The sequence below is a fragment of the Pisolithus orientalis genome, assembly GCF_024613125.1.
Source record: "Pisolithus orientalis strain OTSU chromosome Unknown F5J12scaffold_72, whole genome shotgun sequence".
Lineage (NCBI taxonomy): Eukaryota > Fungi > Basidiomycota > Agaricomycetes > Boletales > Pisolithaceae > Pisolithus > Pisolithus orientalis.
The window spans coordinates 73,522-95,604 of record NW_026260853.1 but is presented as its reverse complement, the minus strand read 5'-3'; the positions used below and the strand labels follow the sequence as shown (position 1 = coordinate 95,604).

The 22,083-nt window shown below is 47.2% G+C and overlaps 3 protein-coding genes across 3 annotated transcripts; all 3 read left to right on the top strand.

Moving 5' to 3' along the window:
• The first annotated feature begins 6,072 nt into the window (after positions 1-6,072).
• On the top strand, positions 6,073-6,959 carry F5J12DRAFT_528882 (uncharacterized protein). The gene is made up of 3 exons (XM_051739898.1): positions 6,073-6,576; positions 6,634-6,799; positions 6,860-6,959. The coding sequence occupies exons 1-2, from the start codon at positions 6,164-6,166 to the stop codon at positions 6,683-6,685; spliced, it is 465 nt and encodes a 154-aa protein (XP_051594804.1). The 5' UTR covers positions 6,073-6,163; the 3' UTR covers positions 6,686-6,799; positions 6,860-6,959.
• Positions 6,960-8,072: 1,113 nt separating this feature from the next.
• On the top strand, positions 8,073-8,693 carry F5J12DRAFT_970473 (uncharacterized protein; the record flags this gene model as incomplete). Its single annotated transcript, XM_051750076.1, has 1 exon — positions 8,073-8,693. A coding segment is annotated over one exon (390 nt), but the record flags the coding sequence as incomplete, so codon positions are not given.
• A 1,283-nt stretch (positions 8,694-9,976) lies between these two features.
• On the top strand, positions 9,977-11,961 carry F5J12DRAFT_528819 (uncharacterized protein). Its single transcript, XM_051739897.1, has 8 exons — positions 9,977-10,452; positions 10,504-10,536; positions 10,585-10,757; positions 10,821-10,903; positions 10,960-11,163; positions 11,213-11,351; positions 11,396-11,491; positions 11,921-11,961. Exons 1-8 carry the CDS (start codon positions 10,150-10,152, stop codon positions 11,925-11,927), a joined length of 1,038 nt encoding a protein of 345 aa, XP_051594802.1. The 5' UTR covers positions 9,977-10,149; the 3' UTR covers positions 11,928-11,961.
• Positions 11,962-22,083: the final 10,122 nt, after the last annotated feature.

Below are 22,083 nucleotides of genomic sequence, written 5' to 3'. Positions count from 1 at the left end.
GGAAGCATAACTTCCTCTTTTTTTGCAGCCAAGGCAGCCTCAAGTTCTGTGGACAAAGTTGTTTTATTAATTTTTGCCTCGGGGGTTTCACCCAAGTCCAGTTTTACCACTTCTGGGGATAGACCAAAAGAGTTCTTTGTAATGTCCGTGTCCAAAGACACCACCTGTTTGACAAAATAGTCACTTTCTTTGGGATATATGTACCCATCATCCCAACAAGTAATCTTGCTGGTTTCCCAATTCATTCTTGGTTTGAAATCTTTGAGGAATGGCATCCTGAGGAAGACATGTTCTTTCTGATGATGGGCCCCACATAACATTTGACCTGAATAACATGCTCCTTGATCTCCATCCTGAGGGTCACCTTGTGAGTAACCCATTCTTCATCCTTCCCAGTAAAGGAGGTCATCTTGAACTTCTTCTCCATGTGGTAAGTTGGGATCTGAAGTTTCTGGACCATCTTTTCCAAGATGAGGGAGACTTCTGCACCCAAGTTGATACAGGCCCATATTCCTGCCTTGTAGTCCAGTAAAATGACCAATCTGAGAGGAGAACGAATTCACATATTCGATTCATCATCTATAGAAGTACATTTAGTGGACAATATTGAAACAGGACTGACTGATGCAGGAGATTCATCAGTCCCCTTTAAAAACCCAACACCTTCTGCTCCTCCATTGTAGCCTCACAATCTCCAACATAGGTGGTCTTCATGCCATCTTCGGCTACTACAATGCAGACATTGGACAGTTGAGTCTTGACTTTGACTTTACAGTCATGCTTGATGTGACCTTCAGCTCCACAGTTGAAGCACTTAATTTCCAAACCAGAACATCTTATGTTCCATTTACATTTGTCGACATCCATTGCATCAGGATCTTTGGAACCTCCATGGTAATGAATGAATTTGCATTCATACCAAGATTCCTTCCCTTCTAGGATATGCTTCATCATGATCACAGTTTGAGCTTCTCCCACACACTGTATCCACTCAATGACTGTGGAAGGGGCACACCCAGAATTGAGAACCCAGTCATGATATTCTTTATTTAAGCCTTTCCCAAAGAAGATCCCTGCTTCACATGATTCTTCCTTTAGTTGAGCCTTGTTTACAAGTCCAGTGAACTTGGCAATGCACACCTCAAGTTCTCATTTGCCCTGCTGAATATCCAAGAGGCACAAGATTGTGAGGGCAGTCTGATCTCCCAACTCAAAGGTAGCTTTGAGCCTTTTGATGAACCTTTGGAAGGTGTCAGTATAGTAGATAGAACCATCAAGCAACTTGTTTTCATTTTGATAGTTCTCAGCAAAGGACACAGCAGTGCCCTTGGTCATGTACCTGAGTGCGAATGAGATCTTGAGTGATTCCATGTTGTAGACATGTCTGTTCAGGTTCAAATATCCTTCGACCTGTGTGATCCAGGTCTGAAGCCCATTGTGGCTTCTGTCATATTCTCCAGGATGCCCGACATTAAACTCCCAACCTCCATTGGGTGGGTGGCTCAAGTAGTCATTGTCTTCATTGGCTTTGGCTTTCCCCTTACTGTTACCACCAGTGGGCAACTCTGGGGGTATGGCCTTTCCGAAGTTCCTACAATACCACTCTCGCAAAGCTGAGTCAGTAGGCATACCTGTTGGGAACAGGTCACTTGTAGTTGTGTGCATGGCCTGGTGGAGCTCCTCCACCATAGCAACTCTTTGTTCTTCCAACCTCTGTCTCAGTTCCTCTTCCAAAATGGTCCTCAGGGGCATTTCAGGAACCAAATCTCCATGACTGATCATCATGGACATTTCTTCTTGATTATGTGCTTCTTGTTCTTCTTTGAGGACTGATCCAAAAGAAGTCTCAGACTTCTGATCATCTTCTTCTGAACTAAGCACAATCTCTGAATCCCTAAACCAGGATAGATAAGATAACTGGGGGTTGGTTGCAGTAACTGAAGGACTGAGTCTTCCTAGAGGGATGGGTGGTAACGGTGGATTCCTACTGAGCCCAAGTGGATTAGGATGAGGAGGGACCAGGGGTTTCGATTTCTGCAGATTAGACACTTTTATGGGAAGTGGGAATGAAAGGCTGAGGGAGGATTTATTTCTCAAAAGAAACCTGTCAGTGTAGAGATGTTCTATGTGCAAGTGACTTTACACATAGGGAGACACAGGCACTGGCTCTAGGGAGGCAATCTATTAAAGCCTAGTGGCTGCCTGTAGAGTGGTGGATTTGATTATGGGTAGAGGGGTGCTTCTCAATCTTATTCAAGGAAGCAGGACAAAGGCAGGTTAGTCTTTACACATAGGGAAACTGACAAGCCTTGTGTGGAACAGGAGTGGTTTGTTGAAGTTCAGTAACCAGGGACAAGTAGACTTTCATGAAGAGGTCGATGGGTCCTGAAAGCTGTGTAGAGTGTTTTGATTTTGTTATGCCCAAGTGCAGTGACTTCTTCAAATGGAATAGGCATGAAGTGTGTGAGGGGGAGTCTATGGGCCAAACATGTTGTAACCCCTATGGCTCAGTTATTGCTGAAGTCCAACAGAGGTTCACTCCTTCTGGCAGTCCCTAGGGTTGTCACACAGAGGAGGGAATGAGGATGAGAGCAAAGGGATGAAGCTGAGTTGCAAGCTATTGAAAAACTGAGGATACAAGGTAAAGTACATGGGACTATATACTTCTACGCACAAGTACCATACCAGTCATGACACATATCTGCAGTAACCAACAAAAGCATCACTCAAATAAATAAGTCAGAATGAGTCATATGGTGTCATATGATGGGTGGAGGCAAGGAAACAAAGGCTATACCAGCTGTGCAATCAATGCACAGCAAGGAGCCAGACACCAGAGCTATAATACAACATTTGAGCAACATAAACAAGTCATAGACAGACCAGAAGTGGGGAACATAACAAGTCATCCATCAGAGAGGGCAGTGGAACACCAGATCAAATGAGAGGTGCAGTCTCAACAGGTATTGAAAATACCTTGACAGCCAGAGATCCAAGTGAGCCTTGTAGCATATGAACCCCTAGGATGGCAACAACCATGAGAGATGCAACAAGGCATGTGATACATGTGACCTCATGAAGTCGAAAAAGGAAAGACCCCTGACACAGGCATAACACCTTCATACTTAGGTTTCTCTATTGATCATTTTCATACTTTGCCAATTGACCATTTTAATACTTTGAACACCTCTGTTGACCATTTTCATACTCTGGAATCTTGTACACTCATTGTTTTTGCTTTGAATGTTTTGCTTACAAGACCACTAACATCTACTAATCACATCTGTAAAATATCCCATTGAAATTAAAATTGCACATTTGTGTTGCACAGAGCTCCATGGACTGCAGCCTGAGGACAAGCAAGGTTTCTGCCGACACCAGTCAGCATTTCCTGAGTGGAATGTAAGTATCATGAATGATTAGGCGCCGGTAATCCAAGCGGCCCGCTTGTTCGAACTGCAGATGCAGCTGTACACCAGCTTCCTTTCGACACGCACGGCCCATTGGATCCGTACCGTCTCTCGCCTTCTATAGGGTCTCAATTGCTCACCGCTCAGTCAAGCCAAGACGAAGATCCGCCGGCCAAAACTCTGAAACAACTTCATGGCGCACTTTACCATGCAGACATTGACACCCTATTCTCCGCAGCCTCTCGACGCATTCTTGGACGCACGCGTACATGCACCGTGGCCTTACCCTCCTGTCAAGCTTCTTTTCTCCACACCATCGTGCAGTAAGCCGCTATTGCACAACTGTTTCTCCCTCCCCGTCTGGATCGACATATTCTGCTCTGACTATTCACGAGGCTGTGCGTGCTGACACAATACAGGTCTGGGAATCCTGCTAGAAGGTTCCGTTACACGTTGCAATGGTGGGATCTGAAGCATAAAGGACGGACGCGCGAGTGGCGCTCGCAGAGATATCGGACCCGATCGCTCGCTCACCACAGTTAGGACCGGCAGTCAGAACGCGACCGCTCGCCGCGAGGCAGAGCCCGCTTTAATTGCAGGAAGGGGGTTCGCGCCAACTACAATATGGCGCGCAGGTCAAGACTGTAACTCGAATGACATGTGACTTGTGACTCTGGCCGACCAGCTGGCAAGACCTGGTAGGAGGCTTGCATGGAATGCTGGGCGCTGTTGTCGGCATATGTAATGGTTATTTTACTTGGTTTTCGTCGTAGTTTACCTCGCAGGCTAACCTTCGATTTTCCAAGTTGTCGTGCCTGTTCTCCGTACGTACAACAGATGCCGCTCAGCGACAACTTTCCCACCTCGACTATCATATCAAGACCCACGCAGTACACACGTACATCCTCGCGCTTTTCGCTTCCGTTTCTTCACTCTGCCTGCCCGTGTCGGACTCCTCGAGGTCTTTCCTTGCACTGCTGCATGACCTGATGTTCAGTTTGCTTCGGTCACATCTTTCATCACTTGCTAGAGCTCTTAGTATGGCTCTGACAGCTTCCCAGTCTGCAGAATTGGCACCGGCCACTTTGGAAGAACTGGTGCGTGTATAGAAAGTCGATGCGGCTGTAAGAGACGGAAACCGGTGAAGAGAAGGAGATACCATTAGAAGGATACGTTAATGCCGATGGCGTGCGGGAGTCAGAGTGTCGTGTGCTAGCGGTCGCACTTGTGCCTGTTAGATGAACAACTATAATGAAACAGATGCAGTCGGCGGGATTGACACCAGCGGATAATAGCCCGAGATCATTTTGGGTTATGTGAGGTTGGATATTTGACTGCGAGTCGCCCATATTCGACAGGACTCACACCACACTCGTCCTTACCCTTCTTGAATACACCCGCTGTCAAAGTGGCAGTTCGATGTATCATCCAACAAGATGTCATAAAAGATCTCGTGGCCGACACAGAGCCAATCAATGAGGAGATGGGTGTCATTGAAAGGGTCAACATCTGGGAGATAGAACTAACGGACTGGAACTCCTCGAATCTTACATGTGTTCACCGTTATGATCCCCAACGACACTCGGACTCACCCCTCAATTTTCTGCCGGGTAGACTATGTTAATCCCAATGTTGGCTTCGCTTCTTGTGTCTTCTTCGTCCTCACGCGCTTCGCCTCCGTTGGGGGAGGGGGGTACGATTGCGATGTCGCTACAAAGCAGAGGTTCATACAAGTGTTCGGCCATGGAGCCCAGGACAGCCATATGAAGTTCGCGACGAGACCATGTCGTCCAACGAACTGACTCTTGGTGCATTGCCGAAGCTACTGAAAGCCTGATACGATCTCTACGTGTCTTATTAGTCTTTTCCCCCCCGTATTTTGTTGGATTTCTTTGTGTCCGATAATTATCTAAGTAGATACTAGATGCATATGACAATCGACCATGTCATAGCCAAAATTGTTGTATCATGTACACGACGCCGAGACATATCCTTGCTCACGTTCGCCTGCTCAAGGCCTCCACAGACCCACCCTCGGCAGACGGACTGTTCAAATCAGCACCGTCAATGGCTTCATGTGGCGCCTGGTGGGATACGTGGGTCGGTTCTGTGAAGAAGGCTAAAGTTCTCGTTGAATGAGGCTCCTGCAGGGGTCTGTCACTCTCAAATCCCTAAATGTTTGGTTTCTGTTGCAGCAGACGCTCTCATCTTCGGTGTCCTCTGTTCGTCTGCTGAGATCTTGGCTGCTGCTACTACTCTCTCACACGTAGGAATAGTTAGGGAACTCATCTCACTTTCGCGCGTCCGCGACGTCAACCTTGGTGGTGTATATGCACCTGCCCGTGCCGTGCTTGTGACACTATGGCCCTTGGCTGGAAAAAAAGTGGGCACGGATGCTTTGATGGAAAGTCTTGCAGCCATATTGGGCATTTCCGTGCCTTGGAACGTGAGTGTGTACCGTTCGGTGGCGCTCTCTCTCATGGCAGGTTCAGAATAACTTGGCTTGGGTATGTACCATTGCAGTCGTATCATACTGGGGGGGCACCTGGGAACTTCGAGAACATGAAGAAGGTGATCTTTCTGCTTTGCGTTCGTTCTCCTTGCTAATTAACATACACACCAGTCGTACACCACCTTCCTGTCGACACATGTGTTCCATTGGATCCGTACCTTCTCGCCTTCTAGCAGTTCTCCCTCACTCAATGCACAGTCAAGCCCAGAAAGCCTGTCGTCGAAAACCCTGAAACAACTTTATGACAACATTCACCATGCAGCTATCGGCACGTTATTCTCTGCTGAGGGTTTCGAGCAATCTCTCGACGCCCTGCTGGATACACTTTGGCTCACGTCCACGGACCATTGCCTTGCCTTCCGCGCTTCTTTTCTGCACGTCTCAATGCAGTAATCCGCTATCGCACTCGAAGCTCGCTAGAAATGAGGTGGACCAAGCCCTACTCCTTCTAGGTCGGGATTATCTGTCCTGGCCATTCTTGAAGGTCATGTGTGCTGATGCAGCAGAGGCCTGGGAGCCCCGTTGGGAGGTTCTCTTATGCAACGCCCTCATAGTGAGACGCGGAGCACCAAGAACGAGCATATGGATAGCTTTCGTAGGGATCTTGGACGTGATCGAAAAGAAGTGCTCGTACACCCCAAGCACAACTATTAGGTAGGTCAGGCAATCAGAACATGGATCCCAGTCATAATCTGGAGTCTGCCTTGGTAGGAACGAGGGAGCTTGTGCTGGTCACAGTCAAGTGCATGGGTCATGTTCGTAACTCAAATGACAAGTCGGTCGTGATTCTGGCGATAGACGTTCTCGACGTGCTGGTAAGAGTTGATGTATGAACTGGTAGGTAACGAATTGACAGGTTACTGGCGCTGCTGCCGGTGTGAGCAGTAGTAATTTGCCTGGTTTGGTGTATCTCGCAGCCTAATCTTCGGTTTCCTAGTTGCCACACCCGTTCTCCATGCGGACAACGGATGCTGTTTAGCGACTACTTTCGGATCTTCTCGACTATCACACTAAGACCCGTACGGTACACGCGTACATCCTCACGCTCCTTACTGCCCTTTCTTCACTCAGCCTGTCCGAGCCGGTTCCCTCGCGGTCTCTCCCTGTACCACCATATGACGTGATGTTCAGTCCGCTTCGGTCACATCTTTCGTCGCTCACTAGAGCTCTCCGTATGGCTCTGACGCCGTGGAAAGCAGACACTGCTGAAAGAGGTCAAAGTCGACGTGGCGGTAAGCGACGATAAATTGATGAAGGGGCGGAGGTACCAACAGAAGGACATGCTAATGATGATGGCACGCTGCGGTCGAAGTGTCACTAGATCGCTAGCAGCTGCCTTTACTTATGTTTCCCGTTTGTCGGCAGCATTCGCGCTAGGCTCTGCCTGTATGCGCATGTCTCCGACGCTCACAGTCCAGGATCCACGTTGGGACGAGGTTGGGAAGCTGGGGTGGACTGTCGCCTGGGAGTGTGTGCAGTGGCACGGACAAGGTGAGTGGCAAGAAGTAGCCCCCAAACCGAAGCCGAAAGAAGAGAAAGAAGTGGCAATGCGTAAGGGCACAACAAGATCCTGATATGCCAGGTTCGGATGATGTCGTCACTTCTGCTGCGTTGCGATGCCTATGTGGTGCTCGCGCTTGGTTGTGTAAGCGTACGCTTACTACTTACACACACATCACTCACACCGCCACTCACGCGCCACTCATGATATTACTTCACACTATCACACCTCCTATCGCGCCCTCGTTTCATCGTCTGGGCATGCAGATCACTACTGTGTTGCATTGTTTGGACCCTGGGGGGGTATATATATCGGTGCTACATGTACGCGCAGGACATCTCTCTCCTTTCCTTCCTTCCCCCTCGATCGTCTTGTATCAGCGTATATGCTTGATCGTTTAATCACACACGCCTGTCCACGTTCTGTTGCTGTTGCGATCCGTCTTGAGTTTGCTCACCCCTACCGTGGTGAGTTCCAGATTGATGAGTTGCGAACTCGCCAACGCCCGTGCCGCCGGGCCAAAATGACGTATTAAGAAGCGATAAAATCGAGAAGTTGCTGGGCGTCGTCGGGGACGAAGGAACGTCCGCAGAATTAGTACTAGAAGCCGTGCGTATGGCATACGCTACTCGCACGAACACCTCCGTCTTGGGTTTCACTATCTCAGCACCTCGGCGTTGCCGACAGCCGTGCTCTTAGTCGACTTCTCACCGCACTCACCGTCAAGACTGTCCCTCGGGCGCACAACACAACACACTACGATTGCCGCCGAAACACCACGAGCCGAATCCCTGACAAAGCCTTTGCAAAGCATGTAGGACACCTCTTGGCATACATTGACTCTATGAACGACTCGTTGCGTATCCTGACACCGGAGATACGACGAGAACTCGAGTCTGGGCCATTCTCATTATGTGAAATGCTCGGCGAGTACAATCGAGATGCTCTGATTGTCTCTGCACTTGATTCCGGCAGCAAGACTCTCATGAAGTCGCGCGGGAGGGAGTACGAGAAGCAGCGATATGTAGGGAAGGGGTAATGCGATATATATCTTTGGCCTTAGAACTGACTTCGCCTCTCAGCGAGCAACAAAACCGTCCATCAGTGGAGGGAGCGCCGACGCGCCTGCTATAAAAGTTATCTATTGATGTTTAGTTGGAAAACTACGTAGTGGCATATGAATGACTGTGGCATGGAGATTGATAGGTGTCCCGTTAGATTGTCATACAAATTTTATATCAGAGGGTCTGCCACTTCCATGGCTATCGGTTGGAGTCACCCACAGCGTGAAAGATAGGATCTCAACTGGGTGGGGGTAAGGGGAGGATAGGGCGGTAGCCAGAACGCAGCACTCACTGGTGATGCATTTTGGAGACGAAGCTTGGGTCATGTACTGTGGAAGGGTGACAATAGCGTCGGCATGCTCAACGGTGGTCGTTGTCGACACCACCAGCGGATGGAGTCATAGCACATCGGTAGGTTGTTCAGATCTTGACCCCGTCATTGTGCGGGCGTCTTGGTCAGGTCAATGATCGTTTATACCCCTCGTGCTAATGCTAGGGTGGGTTAGCAAAGAAACATGCCGCTTGTGGTTTTCCCAACTGCACGGCAGAGTATTATGGAAGAATGACTTTGGAAACCATATCCTCGAGGGAGGAGCTAGGGAAGCCCCACTGTGCTGCGGTGTCTGGTGTGAAGGATGGAGCGAGCACGGAAACACAGTCGCTGAGAAGATCGGTAGTACGTTTAACCAGGAGCATAAATAGTGTACCTTTCGAGCTGGCTTTGGCACCGCGGAGAGTATGGGCCGAGCTCCCCTGGCATTGCTATGAGCAATCGAAGATAGCAAGGAAGGACCGATGGTCGAGTCTTTCCTGCGCCAATGCATCACCGGGACTCGGTCAGACGACGAGAAGAAATGGGACGGTCCAACAGGAACTCGGTGGTCGTAGTTCACACGTGTGTCAGGCCGTGCACTGCAGACAGGTGGGCGTTTACTGCTAACTAGTGAGCCTGCGATCTTGGACGCAGTCAACAGGGCCTTCGTAGCGATCACGTGGACATTATGTAATCTAAGACGCGTTCAGACTTAGATTACCTCCCCCTGTCTCGCGTCTCTCTCTCCTTCGACCTTCGTCGTCTTTCGTCCAAGCACTCATCGTTCTCGCGCATATACTCTTCAGCTCTTTGCTCTCCCTCCCACCTCCCTTTCACATCTTAGCGTGTTTGGTCGGTCCTGTGGCCTCTTCTCCTCTCTTCCACTCGTCCGCTCTCACACGCTCAGAAAGCCGCACCGCTTCTTTCCGCGCACTCTCCTCTTTCGATCCCTCTTTGTACGAGTCACGTGACCCCTTCTCACTCTCAATCTCGGCTTCGTAGTCACGTGACCCCCGCTCGGTGCGGGCGCGCTCTCGGCATCTCGGCACGCTCGCTCGATTCTGGAGCCTAGCATCCGGCGGCCTTCCCCCCCACACACTAGATCGCTCTCTCTCCTTTGTGATCTACGTTTCTCTAGTCATTCTGTTCTCTTCGCTTTCTTGTTCTCTTGACTTGTATCTTCATCTCTACTCTTCGTTCGTTCACCTAGCTACGAAGGCACGTTGATTCAATGCCCCTCGAATCCGCAGTCGTTTGCCCTTCTTACTTCACCGCCATCGTCCCCTACAGTCGTAGCACGCTTACTGCTCAAGGCATCCTAAGACCTGTTTTCTTATCTTCACATCGCCATGGCGCCGAGCTCTCTTCGTTCCTGGTGGCGTTCGCTGCGGCGTTCTCAACCTCCGAGTCGCGATGCTGGTATATTACTCCCCACTGAACCCACTCCTTCAGTTGCTTCGCACGGAATCGGAGTCCCTACACAGGCTTCAGACTATCGCTTAGATCCTACCGAGGTCAGAAAGCAGATTGGTCGCATCTCTCGTTTTCGCATTCTTGTCGTGGGCAGAGCAAATGCGGGTAAAACAACTATTTTACAACGGGTCTGTAACACTACGGATCAGCCTGAGATCTTCGACGGAAACGGAGAGAAGGTACGTGTATGTGCTATGTACTTCATGTTTGTCAATGTATCATTCTGCCAGGTGGATGCTCGGACGCTGCAGGGTTCATTGAGGGTAAGACTACACATGAACTTATGCAGGGCTCACATCAATCCTATGCAGCGTGGCTACCATAATATTGAGGATGAGCTGGTGTTTAAAAGTAACCCGCGCTTTGTGTTCCATGACTCATGTGGATTTGAGGCGGGGAGCGAGGCAGAGTTTGATAAGGTGAAGAAATTTGTTACAGGTCAAGCAAAGTCCATGAAACTGGAGGAGAGAATACACGCAATTTGGTAGGGACATGTCTGACTAGCATGCCTGTAAGTGTGCTGACTTGGTCTTTGTATGTGATTTAGGTATTGCATTCCTTTGAATGAAAACCATAGGATGGTAACAGCAGCTGAAAAGAAGTTCTTTAATGAGTGTGATACAGGACATGGTATGTGTACACAAATATCACATCACCTTTAGTACAAAGATTGAGGATTTGCACAGTTCCTGTGATTGTGCTACTAACAAAGGCAGACACCTTAAATCTTGATGCAGTTCAGGAGCTTACAAGAAGGGGGTTAACTGTAGATGATGCAATGAAAGAGGCACCAGAGGTAGAAAAACAGCTGCAAAAGAGCTGTCTGGAAAAGATCAAATGGTGGCTGAATGAACTAAAGTTTCCACCTCAAAGCTATCTGATCCTCACTGGTAAGTAAGTCATGAATAAAAAATTGCAGATTAGGATGTATCTCTTCAGGCATGGAACAGGAGAGTGCAGATTGTGTAGAGCTATTGAAATGCACAGCAGATGCTTTGACAGAGGAAGGGCTGCAAGGACTGCTTATATCATCACAGCAGTCAAACTTGGGACTCTGCATGGAATTTGCCATCATGAGGTGAGTGATAAAAATCAACTTTGCAGGGTACTGACTACAGAAAGGACATTGAAGAGGATCATGAACAATGTGGCTGACCAGATTGAACCAGATGACATAGCATATGCCCTTGCAACATGGTTCCCATATGTAAGCAACCAGTGTTTTGGGTGAATAAGAGGCTGATTAGGTTATAGAAAGTGTGTGAAATTCTGCAAGTGCAAGTATAACTGATGCTGAATGTAATTGTTGTGATTGCTGTTGGATTCTGATTGATAGTATGTAAGTTGACTCAGGGAAGACAGTGGTGGATGCATGTTGACCATGTTCAATCCCACCCTGTTGGACTTGGGTTGATAGTTGGTAAGTGAAGGTATGATCAATGATGGTGGATGCATGCTGACAGGTTCACTCCCCCCCTGTTGGATTGGGGTTCATAGGGAGTGAGTATAGCCATGGCTGATGATAGTGGATGGATGCTGACATGTCCACTCCCATCCTGTTGGACTGGGGTTCATAGGGAGTGAGTGGAGTCATGGCACATGGTGGTGGATGCATGCTGACAGGTTCACTCCCCACCTGGTTCATAGGGAGTGAGTGGAACCATAGCAGATGGTGGTGGATGCATGCTGATGTGTTCACTTTCACCCTGTTGCACTGGGGTTCATAGAGAGTGAGTGGAGTCATGGTTGATGGTGATGGATACATGCTGACATGTCCGCTCCCACCCTGCTGGACTGGGGTTCATAGGGAGTGAGTGGAGTCATGTCTGGTAGTGGTAGATGCATGCTGACACACCCACTCTCATACTGTTGGACTGGGGTTCATAGGGAGTGGGTGGAGTCATACCAGATGACAGTGAATGCATGCTGACATGTTCACCCCCACTGTTGGACTGGGGTTCATAGGGAGTGAGTGGAGTCATACCAGATGACAGTGGATGCATGTTGACATGTTCACCCTCCCTGCTGGACTGGGGTTCATAGTATGTAAGTGGAGTCATGGCAGATGGTGGTGGTTTCATGCTGACATTTTCACTCCCCCCTGTTGGACTTGGGTTCATAGGATGTGAGTGGGTCAGGGCAGATGGTGGTGGTTTCATGCTGACATGTTCACTCCCACCTTGTTGCACTGGGGTTCATAGGGAGTGAGTGGAGTCATGGCAGATGGTGGTGGATGCATGCTGACATGTTCACTCTCATCCTGTTGGATTGGGGTTCATAGGGAGTGAGTGGAGTCATACCAGATGACAGTGAATGCATGCTGACATGTTCACTCCCACCCTGTTGGACTGGGGTCCATAGTATGTGAGTGCAGTCATGGGTGATGGGGTAGATGCATGCTGACATGTCCACTCCTGCCCTGTTGGGCTGGGCTTCACAGGGAGTGAGTGGAGTCATGGATGATGGTGGTGGATGCATGCTGACATGTTCACTCCACCCTGTTGGACTGGGGTTCACAGAGAGTGAGTGGAATCATGGCAGATGGCAGTGGATGCATGCTGACATGTCCACTCCCACCCTGTTGGAATGGGTTTGTAGTATGTAAGTGGAGTCATAGTTGATGGTGGTGGATGCATGGTGACATGTTCACTCCCACCCTGTTGGACTGGGGTTCATAGGGAGTGAGTGGAGTCATGGCAGATGGTGGTGGATGCATGCTGACATGTTCACTCCCCCCTGTTGGACTGTGGTCCATAGGATGTGAGTGTAATCATGGTTGATAGTGGTGATTGCATCCTGATATGTTCACCCCCAATGTTGGATTGTGGTTCATAGGAAGTGAGTGGAGTCATGGACAATGGTGGTGGTTTCATGCTAACATGTTCACTCCTACACTGTTACTGGGGTACATAGTATGTGAGTGAAGTCATGGTTGATGGTGGTGGATGCAAACTGACATGTTCACTCCCACCCTGTTGGACTGGGGTTTGTAGGATGTGAGTGGAGTTATGGTCAATGGTGGTGGATGCATGCTGATATGTTCCCTCCTGCCTTGTTGGACTGGGGTTTGTAGGATGTGAGTGGAGACTTGGCCAATGGTGGTGGATGCATGCTGATATGTTCACTCCCCCCCTGTTGGAATGGGGTTCATAGGATGTGGGTGGAGTCATTGCAGGTGGAGGAAGATTCATGCTGACATGTTCACTCTCACCCTGTTGGACTGGGATTAATAGCTTGTGAGTGGACCATGACAGATGCTAGTGGATTTATGCTCAATATATTTGCCACCCCTTTGCTGCACTTGCATTCATAGGATGTTAGTGGATGCATGGAAAATGGTGGCAGTGCATCCTTGCTGATATATGATTTTCTCACCTATGCTGTTGCATTCACATTCATAGGATGTGAGTGATGTTGTGCCAGACTCTGCAGGAGGAATATGTTGCTCACCATCCTCACTATTTCACTGTTGACCTCTCGCTGTTAGAGAGTGAGTGTTTTGTTAATCACTCATTTATTAAGCATTTCACCAGGTCTCCACATTAAATAGATGGTGAGCTAAATCAATGCATGTATCTTGGCAATGTTTCTGAGACACTGTTAGGATGTAGGTGCAATCTTCCCATGAACTATGCCTGTTATTCTGACCTCTCCTGTGTCTTTCTCAGAATGTTAGTTGTCATAATTCCTCACAAATCCTGACAAAGTTTAACCTATTTCCAGAATGTATGCTTTTGTTTCACATCCTGCACTCATCCATTGCCCACATGTATTACAGTTGGTTTGTCACTCTTTCCTACCTTAACATTGGCTCCCATTTTGCCTTGACATCTTGGCAGGTGGTATGCTTGTTTCACTTCTATCATTTTTGCTAGCTGCCAATGATTTGTTGAATTGGTTGGTCATAGCAACCCATCATACACAACACCAAGTCCATCTCCATCCCTACAATGTCCACATCAAGTCAGCCTTCCCTGACAGCACTTGTAGAACATGGCATTGGTAAATTATATCTTTTGATGCCACTTTAATCACAAGCTCATTGTTACAGGTTGTGTGATCATCTTTGAATACTTATTTTTCCAGTTGCAGGTTAAGAATGGGAGTACTGCAAGGAAGGATATGCAGCAAAACCTGACAGTGGCTGCAAGAGAATATCAGAAATCAGGTATCCAAGACATTGTTAATGCATGCATTGCCATAGCCTTCCAGTGCCATGGTGAAAGTGTGGATGATTTATGCCTTGTGCTTGTGGGTATAGCACAGGAAAACCAGATGTGTAAGACACTATTTTTGCCACAGTGATAGATGTCCTATTTCAACTGTCTGCAGCAAAGAAATTGTTGAAATGAAAAAAGATAATTTCATCCCTTATGCAGTTCACCATTCTTGGTAAGTCCCTTGATTTCCATATACTGAACCAGTATGAAGATTTGATTTGCAGCATCCCAATGCTTACCAGTGCCTTTTTTGAAAATTGCTAATTGCTATGGAGAATCCTGTGAAATGTGGAATATACTTGTTACAGTGTAAAACTATATCTTCTCATATAGTTCTGTGCAACCTCCAAATTTGAAAACTGATTTCTTGGAATCAGGCTGGGAATGCATGCTGCCTTTGTATAACACCCTACAAATTGCTGGAAGCTGGAAATGTACACAAAGGTTTCTGAAGTCCCATATACATCCAAACTGCCACCACAGTATTACAATTCTCACAAATGTGTCCAGTGTTACTAACCTTAGAGTCAGAAAACATCTGTCCATGTGCAAACTGTTTTTTTGCACATTGCTAAAGTTGCTCAGTCTCCTCATGATGCAGAATGTTTGGCATTCTGCATTCAGACCTCCTTAGGCTTTTCTGTTGGAGTAAAACAGCCCCTGACAATACTAGGACTTAGGCACATGAGCACAATGCTTACATAATCCATTAATGTGCACACTTGCACTAGTAAACTTTACACTAGTCCCTCAGTAGTTTGAAAGACTACTGTGGTCTCTTATACAAACATAAATTCTACAGGTTACAAGCCCTGAGTCCACACTCTGATTGCAGAGGACTTGTGAAGCTACCAAAAAAATCCTACAGCTAATTGAGGATGGTGCCTATACTTGCAAAGGACAGACACAGCTTGAGTACCTTTGGAGAATGGGTGTCAAATCCAGTTCTTCTCCAGTGATAAGTCCAGTTTTGAGGCCAGACAGGAGGGGGCACATGTGGATAGGGGTAATAGGTATAGACTGTTTGGACATAGTGGCTGTGGGTCTGGGTTCAGAGGTTGAGTCCCAAGGAGAAGTAACTTGTATGATTTCAGACTGGATGACACTGCCACTTGCTGATGTACTTTAACACACAATCAACCATTGCTGACATGTCCACAACCTTACCAATCTCATTTGAACTCATGCCAACCATCCTACCATACATGTAAGTTGGCTGACACCTACCAGTCTTGACAGTATACTTGAACTCAAACCTGTGCAAGTTCACTTGCACTACCCATTGAAAAAGCATGTCCAGAACTATACACATGTATGCTGCACTCTCCCCCATCCCTGAGTCAGCACCAACTATTAACAGCCAATGTTTGGCAGTGCTGAATGCACTAGAAAGCAACAGTGCACACATAATGCAGTCAACCATAGTCCTGAAACTGGGACATCCCACATGTACATTGTTGGCCTAAAAGTGGGCTTAACTGACATTGGCCAACAGCCCAGAAAGTGGTCAGTCCCATGGAAGTGGTATTGGCCATCCCAGCCACAACATGGGCCACCACCCTGGAAGTGGTATTGGCCCACCTCACCCAACCATGAGGGAGTTCCCTGGAAGTAGGGTCAGCTGACCTAGCCTCAGCATCAGCCAGTGCCCTGAAAGTGGTATCACCTGACATCACCTAACCATGAGAGAGCTCCCTGGAAGTGGTGTCAGTTGACCTAGCCTCAGCATGTGCCAGTGCCCTGAAAGTGGTATTGGCTGACCTCACCTAACCATGAGTGGGGTCCCTGAAAGTGGTGTCAGCTGACCTAGCCTCAGCATGGACAAGCCCCCTGAAAGTGCTATTGGCCAACCTCCCCTAAGGATGGCCCAGCCCCCCTGGCAGTGGTATCAGTTGACCTGACCTCAGCATGGGTCATCCCCCTGGAAGGGGGTCAGTCAATGTAGCCAAAGTGTGGCCCAGCCCCCTTCCAAATGAGCCTCAACTGTCAATGATGAGTTATGCACTGAACTGACTGCTTGAGTGACTTCTGAATGCTTTTGTAGCTAAGTACAGGGGGTTTATATACTGTGGGGGGAGCACAGCCTATGACAAACAATGCACAAATGCTTGGTAAGTAATGAGTAAGGACTGTAAGCAATGAGTAATCATGACAAGTAAGTGAGAAATGAAAAGTAAGCAAGCATGGAAGGATTGGTAAGTATTGGCAATACATGAGTCAAGGACCATCAAAATATCATAATATCAGTCAAATCATGTCAGAACCTGAGTAAGCACACTGATATCACATTAGGGGGTGGTGATGCATGTCAGATCTCAGCAGAGACATCTCTGGACCAAAAGATTCAATGACAGATGGACAGTGTTTCCAGACAGGGAAGTATTAATTCCAGAAATGGATGGTATGAGTCAGGTGTCAAAGAGATAGGGTGTTGGGGGTCTGTGGGGTAATGGGAGCATAGGCAATTGCATCTCCTGCCCATTCATCCTCTCAGTGAAGTTAATAAATGCTTCATGAATGGGGTTTTGATGGAGGAGAAGGAGAAGGGGGGACATCTTCTGCTGGGTTTTGCAGTAAAAAGGCAAGATGCATGTCATACTTGTCATGGATGCAATCAGGGAGGCTGGAGAACAGTAGATTATACTGCAGCTGTTGCAACATGGGGAGAGTGATGGATGAGATTGGAATAAAGATGGTGCAGGGAGCAGGGAGGAAGGACCTGTATGCTTCATCAAGTGGGGAGACTGAAATGACCACATAAGACCTCTGTAACTGAGTGACAGACCTGAGGCAACTGAAGAATGTCCTTCTGGAAGTCATACTGACAAGGAGAACATGCTGACCAAGCTGCATGGGATGGAATGGGGCTGACAACAATGGAATGAACCAAGGGGCTTCAGGATGTAAGCTGGTGGGAACACCTGGCAGATATATGTAGCCACTGTCTCTGGCAAAAGAGACAAGTGAGATGATCAACAAAGAGGTGGCCATATCTGATGGACTTAGCAAAATGAGCATCTGAAGAATGGAGTGCTGTAGAAATGCACAGGGTGTGAGGATCCTTTCCAAAACTGGAAAGCAGGATGGCATGGCTGCACACTTCAAACAACTGTGTGAATGAAGTTGATATCTTTAGAAATGGTGGAGATACAACAAAAACCAGGATGCCATACATGGGCACTTAACTCACTTCCTCTTTTCTCTTCAGCACTGACAACTCATTCTTGTGCAAAGGATGACTGCTCACATCCAGCAGTCCTTCTATGCATGAGGGCATTAGTCTTCATTTGCATGGCATGGCATGCAACCTGTCAACAAGTTATGCAGAGTCAGCTGTAACCATGTCCACAACACCTTTGGTGTGTGACACCAACCCTGGGCTTTCAGGACCAACTGTGCCAAAGTCATATTTATGCAGTCCTACCTCAAATGCATGGCCATAGAATGGTTTGAGCTGGACTTGCTTGGGGTTGAGGACCCCAATGACTGGCCTCTCTGGATGGACTCCTGGAGGGAGTTTGTCCTGGAGCTACAAACTACCTTTGGCCCTCATGCCCAGTGAAAACTGGACATCACCAGGTGTGACCTGGTGTGATGAGATGTGAGTTTGTGTGTACAAGTGATATATTGACATATCCCCCTATGAAAGCTTGACAAATATCATATCTGTGATATTCTGGGGCAGAGTCCTGTGTGGTGACATATCACAAATTTGCATAAAACATAAAATATCATATCTACACATATATTAGTATGAGAGCTCTTGAGGATGTGACTACATTGCAAACTCTCCTCATCACTGGTCACATTCTCAGCACTACTTGCAGCTGACATGGACACACAAGCAATTGGTGGGGAGTTGAGACCTTTGGATGGTTCAGATGATGTTTGCATGGATCCAAGTGAAGCAGAAGTGTTGGATGAGGCAGGAAAGACTGAGGATGTGGAGGGAGATGATGTTACACTTGTTGTGTTTTTATAATTCCCTTACATCTGGAGGTTAGCTTGATCAATGGGAATAAATGTGATGTGTACCCTTCAGTTTCTTCATATCTCATTCCTCTGACTTGAAGGCACACTGTGAGCCTTTCCATTTCTTGCTGGACTCATCTGTGCTATCGTCCTCATCCTCATCCTTTGGCCCTTTACCTTTCTTTGACTTCCACCTACCATTATCATCAATATATGTCTTCTGTCAGGCAGGGTAACTTGTGCTGGCCAGAAACTCGAGTTTCCAACCATCATGTGTGAATTTGATCATTGGATAGGCATTTCCCATGAGGCTGTGAATAAAAGTGTGGCCACTTGCAGACAATCTTCCCCACATTGTAGGCACCATCTGCTGGTTCACAAGTTCCACCCAGCCTCCACCAAGAACCTTTCATATCGCTTTGGCCACCTGGTCTGATGGTGGGTCTCCCTTTTCATCCTCAAGATACCCCAAGGTCCCACATGTACTTTCTGCCCTTCAGTGGATTCAGGGTATTTATCCCAGTTTTCTTGGTACCAAAATCAGATGGATGGGTAGTTCTCTCAAGTCAGACATGGCTTGTCCTTTGCCTTGGATGCCTGAGAAAACAACATGCTTGCATCGACATGGCATGGGTCCACATTGTGTAATCTGACAGCATTTGACAGGCACTGGAATGCTGTCCTATATCAGGCAGTTAGTGTGAGTTAGTGAGCAATCAAAAAGCATTCATTGAACTAAGCATAGTATTTTCTACAGTGAGGGTCATCACCTGGCCTTCAAGGATCTTGATATGCTCTTGTAAAATATTGATTTGTTTTGATTCATGGCTATATGCAGTCTGAAACAAAGCTTGTGATAAGTACACATTAACAACTATTAATAATGATGACACATACATTCATGAACATAAAATATGGGGTCATTGACATGTCATTTGGCTGTGAGAAATTCATATCAGCAGGCTGCTGCAAGGGGAAAGGCTGTTGGAATGTGGGGTTTGTGGGTGATGGCATCTTCAGAAGTAGGGACCCAGTGGGTGAGTCATTTGACAACAACATCAATGACATCATTGCTGATGACATTGAGAACAGGGGGTATCAGGAGTATTGAAGTAATGATACTAGTGGTAGGAAGTAGCATACTCATATGCCCCTAGTAGTTGGCATTTCTCAGTTGGCATATTCTGACATGCCAACTTTAATTAATGCAGTGTCAACACATGGCCTTTTTTGCTTAAGTGCTACAGATGTCATTGAGACCAAGTACATGTGTTATCAATGTGGTGGAGGATGTTATATATGTTGAGGTCACTGGCTCTTTTTCCAAGTGGGACACCCACTGTTTTTTAGTTGATATTTTGTCACCTGGCATCAAGAAGATCATGTTCTGTCTCAAGGACACTGTCAATAACAAGTAAGTAACATCCCTTCTTACCTGGGATGCTGACACAATTAGCTGCAGTCTCTCCACTGATGCAAAGTGTACACTGGAAGGAGCAGCTTTGGAGCAGGTCAAGGCAGCTGGTTCCCAATTCAAGACTACTCATACAGCTCTGTGGAAGGTGTATGAGGGGACTGTTGGCATCCAAAATGCATTCTGTGGTGTGGTTGATGCAAGCCACACTTTGGACACTATCCATAACAAGTTATCAGTTATCAGAGATGCTGAAGAGTCCAGCACCACAGAGCCCATTAAGGTTGAGGATGTCTACTGCAAGCCTGACCCAGAGACTGAAAATTCCCAGTACATTCACCACTGCATTTTGTTTCTATCTATCTTACACAAGACACAGGTTTGAGTTGGTTTCTGCCTCTCCCTGTAGAGTGCTCACTTGCACCACCCAAAATATGAACCCCAATATACCCATAGTCTGATGAAGCTGTGGGCCTGTCACATCTTTCTGTTTGATCCATCTGATATCCCCACACAGCTTGCTTGTCAAGTCTGGGCCTACTCCAACCAACTCAAATGCTGGACAAGGTCTGGGGAGAGGTTTGGAAGCAAGTCTGACAGAAGGAACTGACCTCCAACTGGTGAAGTGTTGGCAGGAATGAAGTCTGCCAAGATAAGGGCAGAGCAAAGTGAGGGCATTGGGTTTAGCTCATGTGCTACCCCCTTGCATGATCTCAGCCCTTGTATTTCAGAGGGGAGTACAGATGGACAGTTGGGGTTAACTCCAACAGGCAGAAGATGGAGACAGAGGGAGTAGGAACTAAGTCAATATTTGTACTGAAGAACAGCAGAGTATGGTACATGCTTTTATACTACTACAGAGGTACAGTAACCAGAATCAGAACTGACATACAGAGACTCATAAAATTTCAAGTAAAACTTCCTAGATGACAAATGAAGGGTAGATGGAGGACATATGAATGGGTAACACAGAACATCCCAAAGAGGAAACAGTCCAGGAGCTGGACCATGCACTGTCAGGGAGAAGTCTGAAGGGTAGTCACACAACTCCTCAGAGAATGGCCCACATGGTCCAGTAGGAGGGCAGTACAAGTCTGACAGCAGTTGGAGTGGAAATGACTTGTAAACATCAGGGGGCAGGCAGAGTTGGTGCAGAGTGAGCAAATGACTGGCAGAAAGGGGTGTGGAGTGAGTGAGGACTTAGGATGAACACATGGTCATGACATTGCTAAAAGGAAGGCAGCAGTTGATGTGTCCACTGGCCCCATCCAGAAACATGCAAAGTTGGAGGTACTGTAAGCATCATTTCTCCCACTTCTTCCATGGCTCCATTCACACTTGCACATCCTCTTGATTGTCATCTCAGTTTCTTGTTCTTGTTGGTATTAATTGAGTCCCTGTAATACTGTATGCCTACTCAGCTGCTGCATTGTGATCACCCCTGTCATCTTGATATGCTGTATAGAATAGAGATACCTAGTTCTGAAACATAGATGATGCCCAGTTTTGCCATTAAGACAGGTAACTGACCAAATCATTTGAGCATTGTTGAACAGTAGTATACATGAATAGAAATATTGGCTAATAGTGAATGCCTCTACAATTACTCAATGCCAGCACCCTGGTCATCCTCATCATCTTGATAGATGCTGTATGGTACACCCACTTGTGAGACATCTAGCCCTGGTTTCTCCATTAAAAAAAACAATCTCCTACAATGCTGGATGGCTCCTTGAGGTGGTGTGGGATCATGGCAACCACACTCTTGATGGACTTGATACACACAATGATGAGTTCATTCAACAGCTTTGACAAGGTGAGTGTGTAATCATTTTTGCAGAAGTGCTTCATCTGGGAGTGAGTAGAGGCAAACAATGGCAATGTCTTCAAATTCAGTTGCATCCATGGCAAGTCTGGCAAAATATTGTACTTCTCCAAATCATTCCTGATCCCTGTAGATAAACTGATTGATGTTAGCACATTATATCACCAGTGACATTGGACCTGCCTTGATGTTTCTTGATACACAGACTTGAGTGGACAGTTTGAGTTTTTCTCACCACAGAGATCAGGAGATCTGGCCATTGGGAAGACAAAGCCATGCCCATCATTTGAACCGATCAGGTGGCTGACTGATGAACTCACTAACAATGTGGGCTTCTTCTCCAGTCAGGAGCCAAGGGTGCTTGTCTTGCTTCCATAGT

Bases quoted from the DNA above. Each gene is read 5' to 3' on its own strand.
- F5J12DRAFT_528882 (XM_051739898.1), top strand. From the start codon at position 6,164: ATGACAACATTCACCATGCAGCTATCGGCACGTTATTCTCTGCTGAGG. The intron at 6,577-6,633 runs GTAGGTCAGGCA...CTGCCTTGGTAG, and splicing joins ACCCCAAGCACAACTATTAG to GAACGAGGGAGCTTGTGCTG.
- F5J12DRAFT_528819 (XM_051739897.1), top strand. From the start codon at position 10,150: ATGGCGCCGAGCTCTCTTCGTTCCTGGTGGCGTTCGCTGCGGCGTTCT. The intron at 10,758-10,820 runs GTAGGGACATGT...TATGTGATTTAG, and splicing joins GAGAGAATACACGCAATTTG to GTATTGCATTCCTTTGAATG. The intron at 10,904-10,959 runs GTATGTGTACAC...GGATTTGCACAG, and splicing joins TGAGTGTGATACAGGACATG to TTCCTGTGATTGTGCTACTA.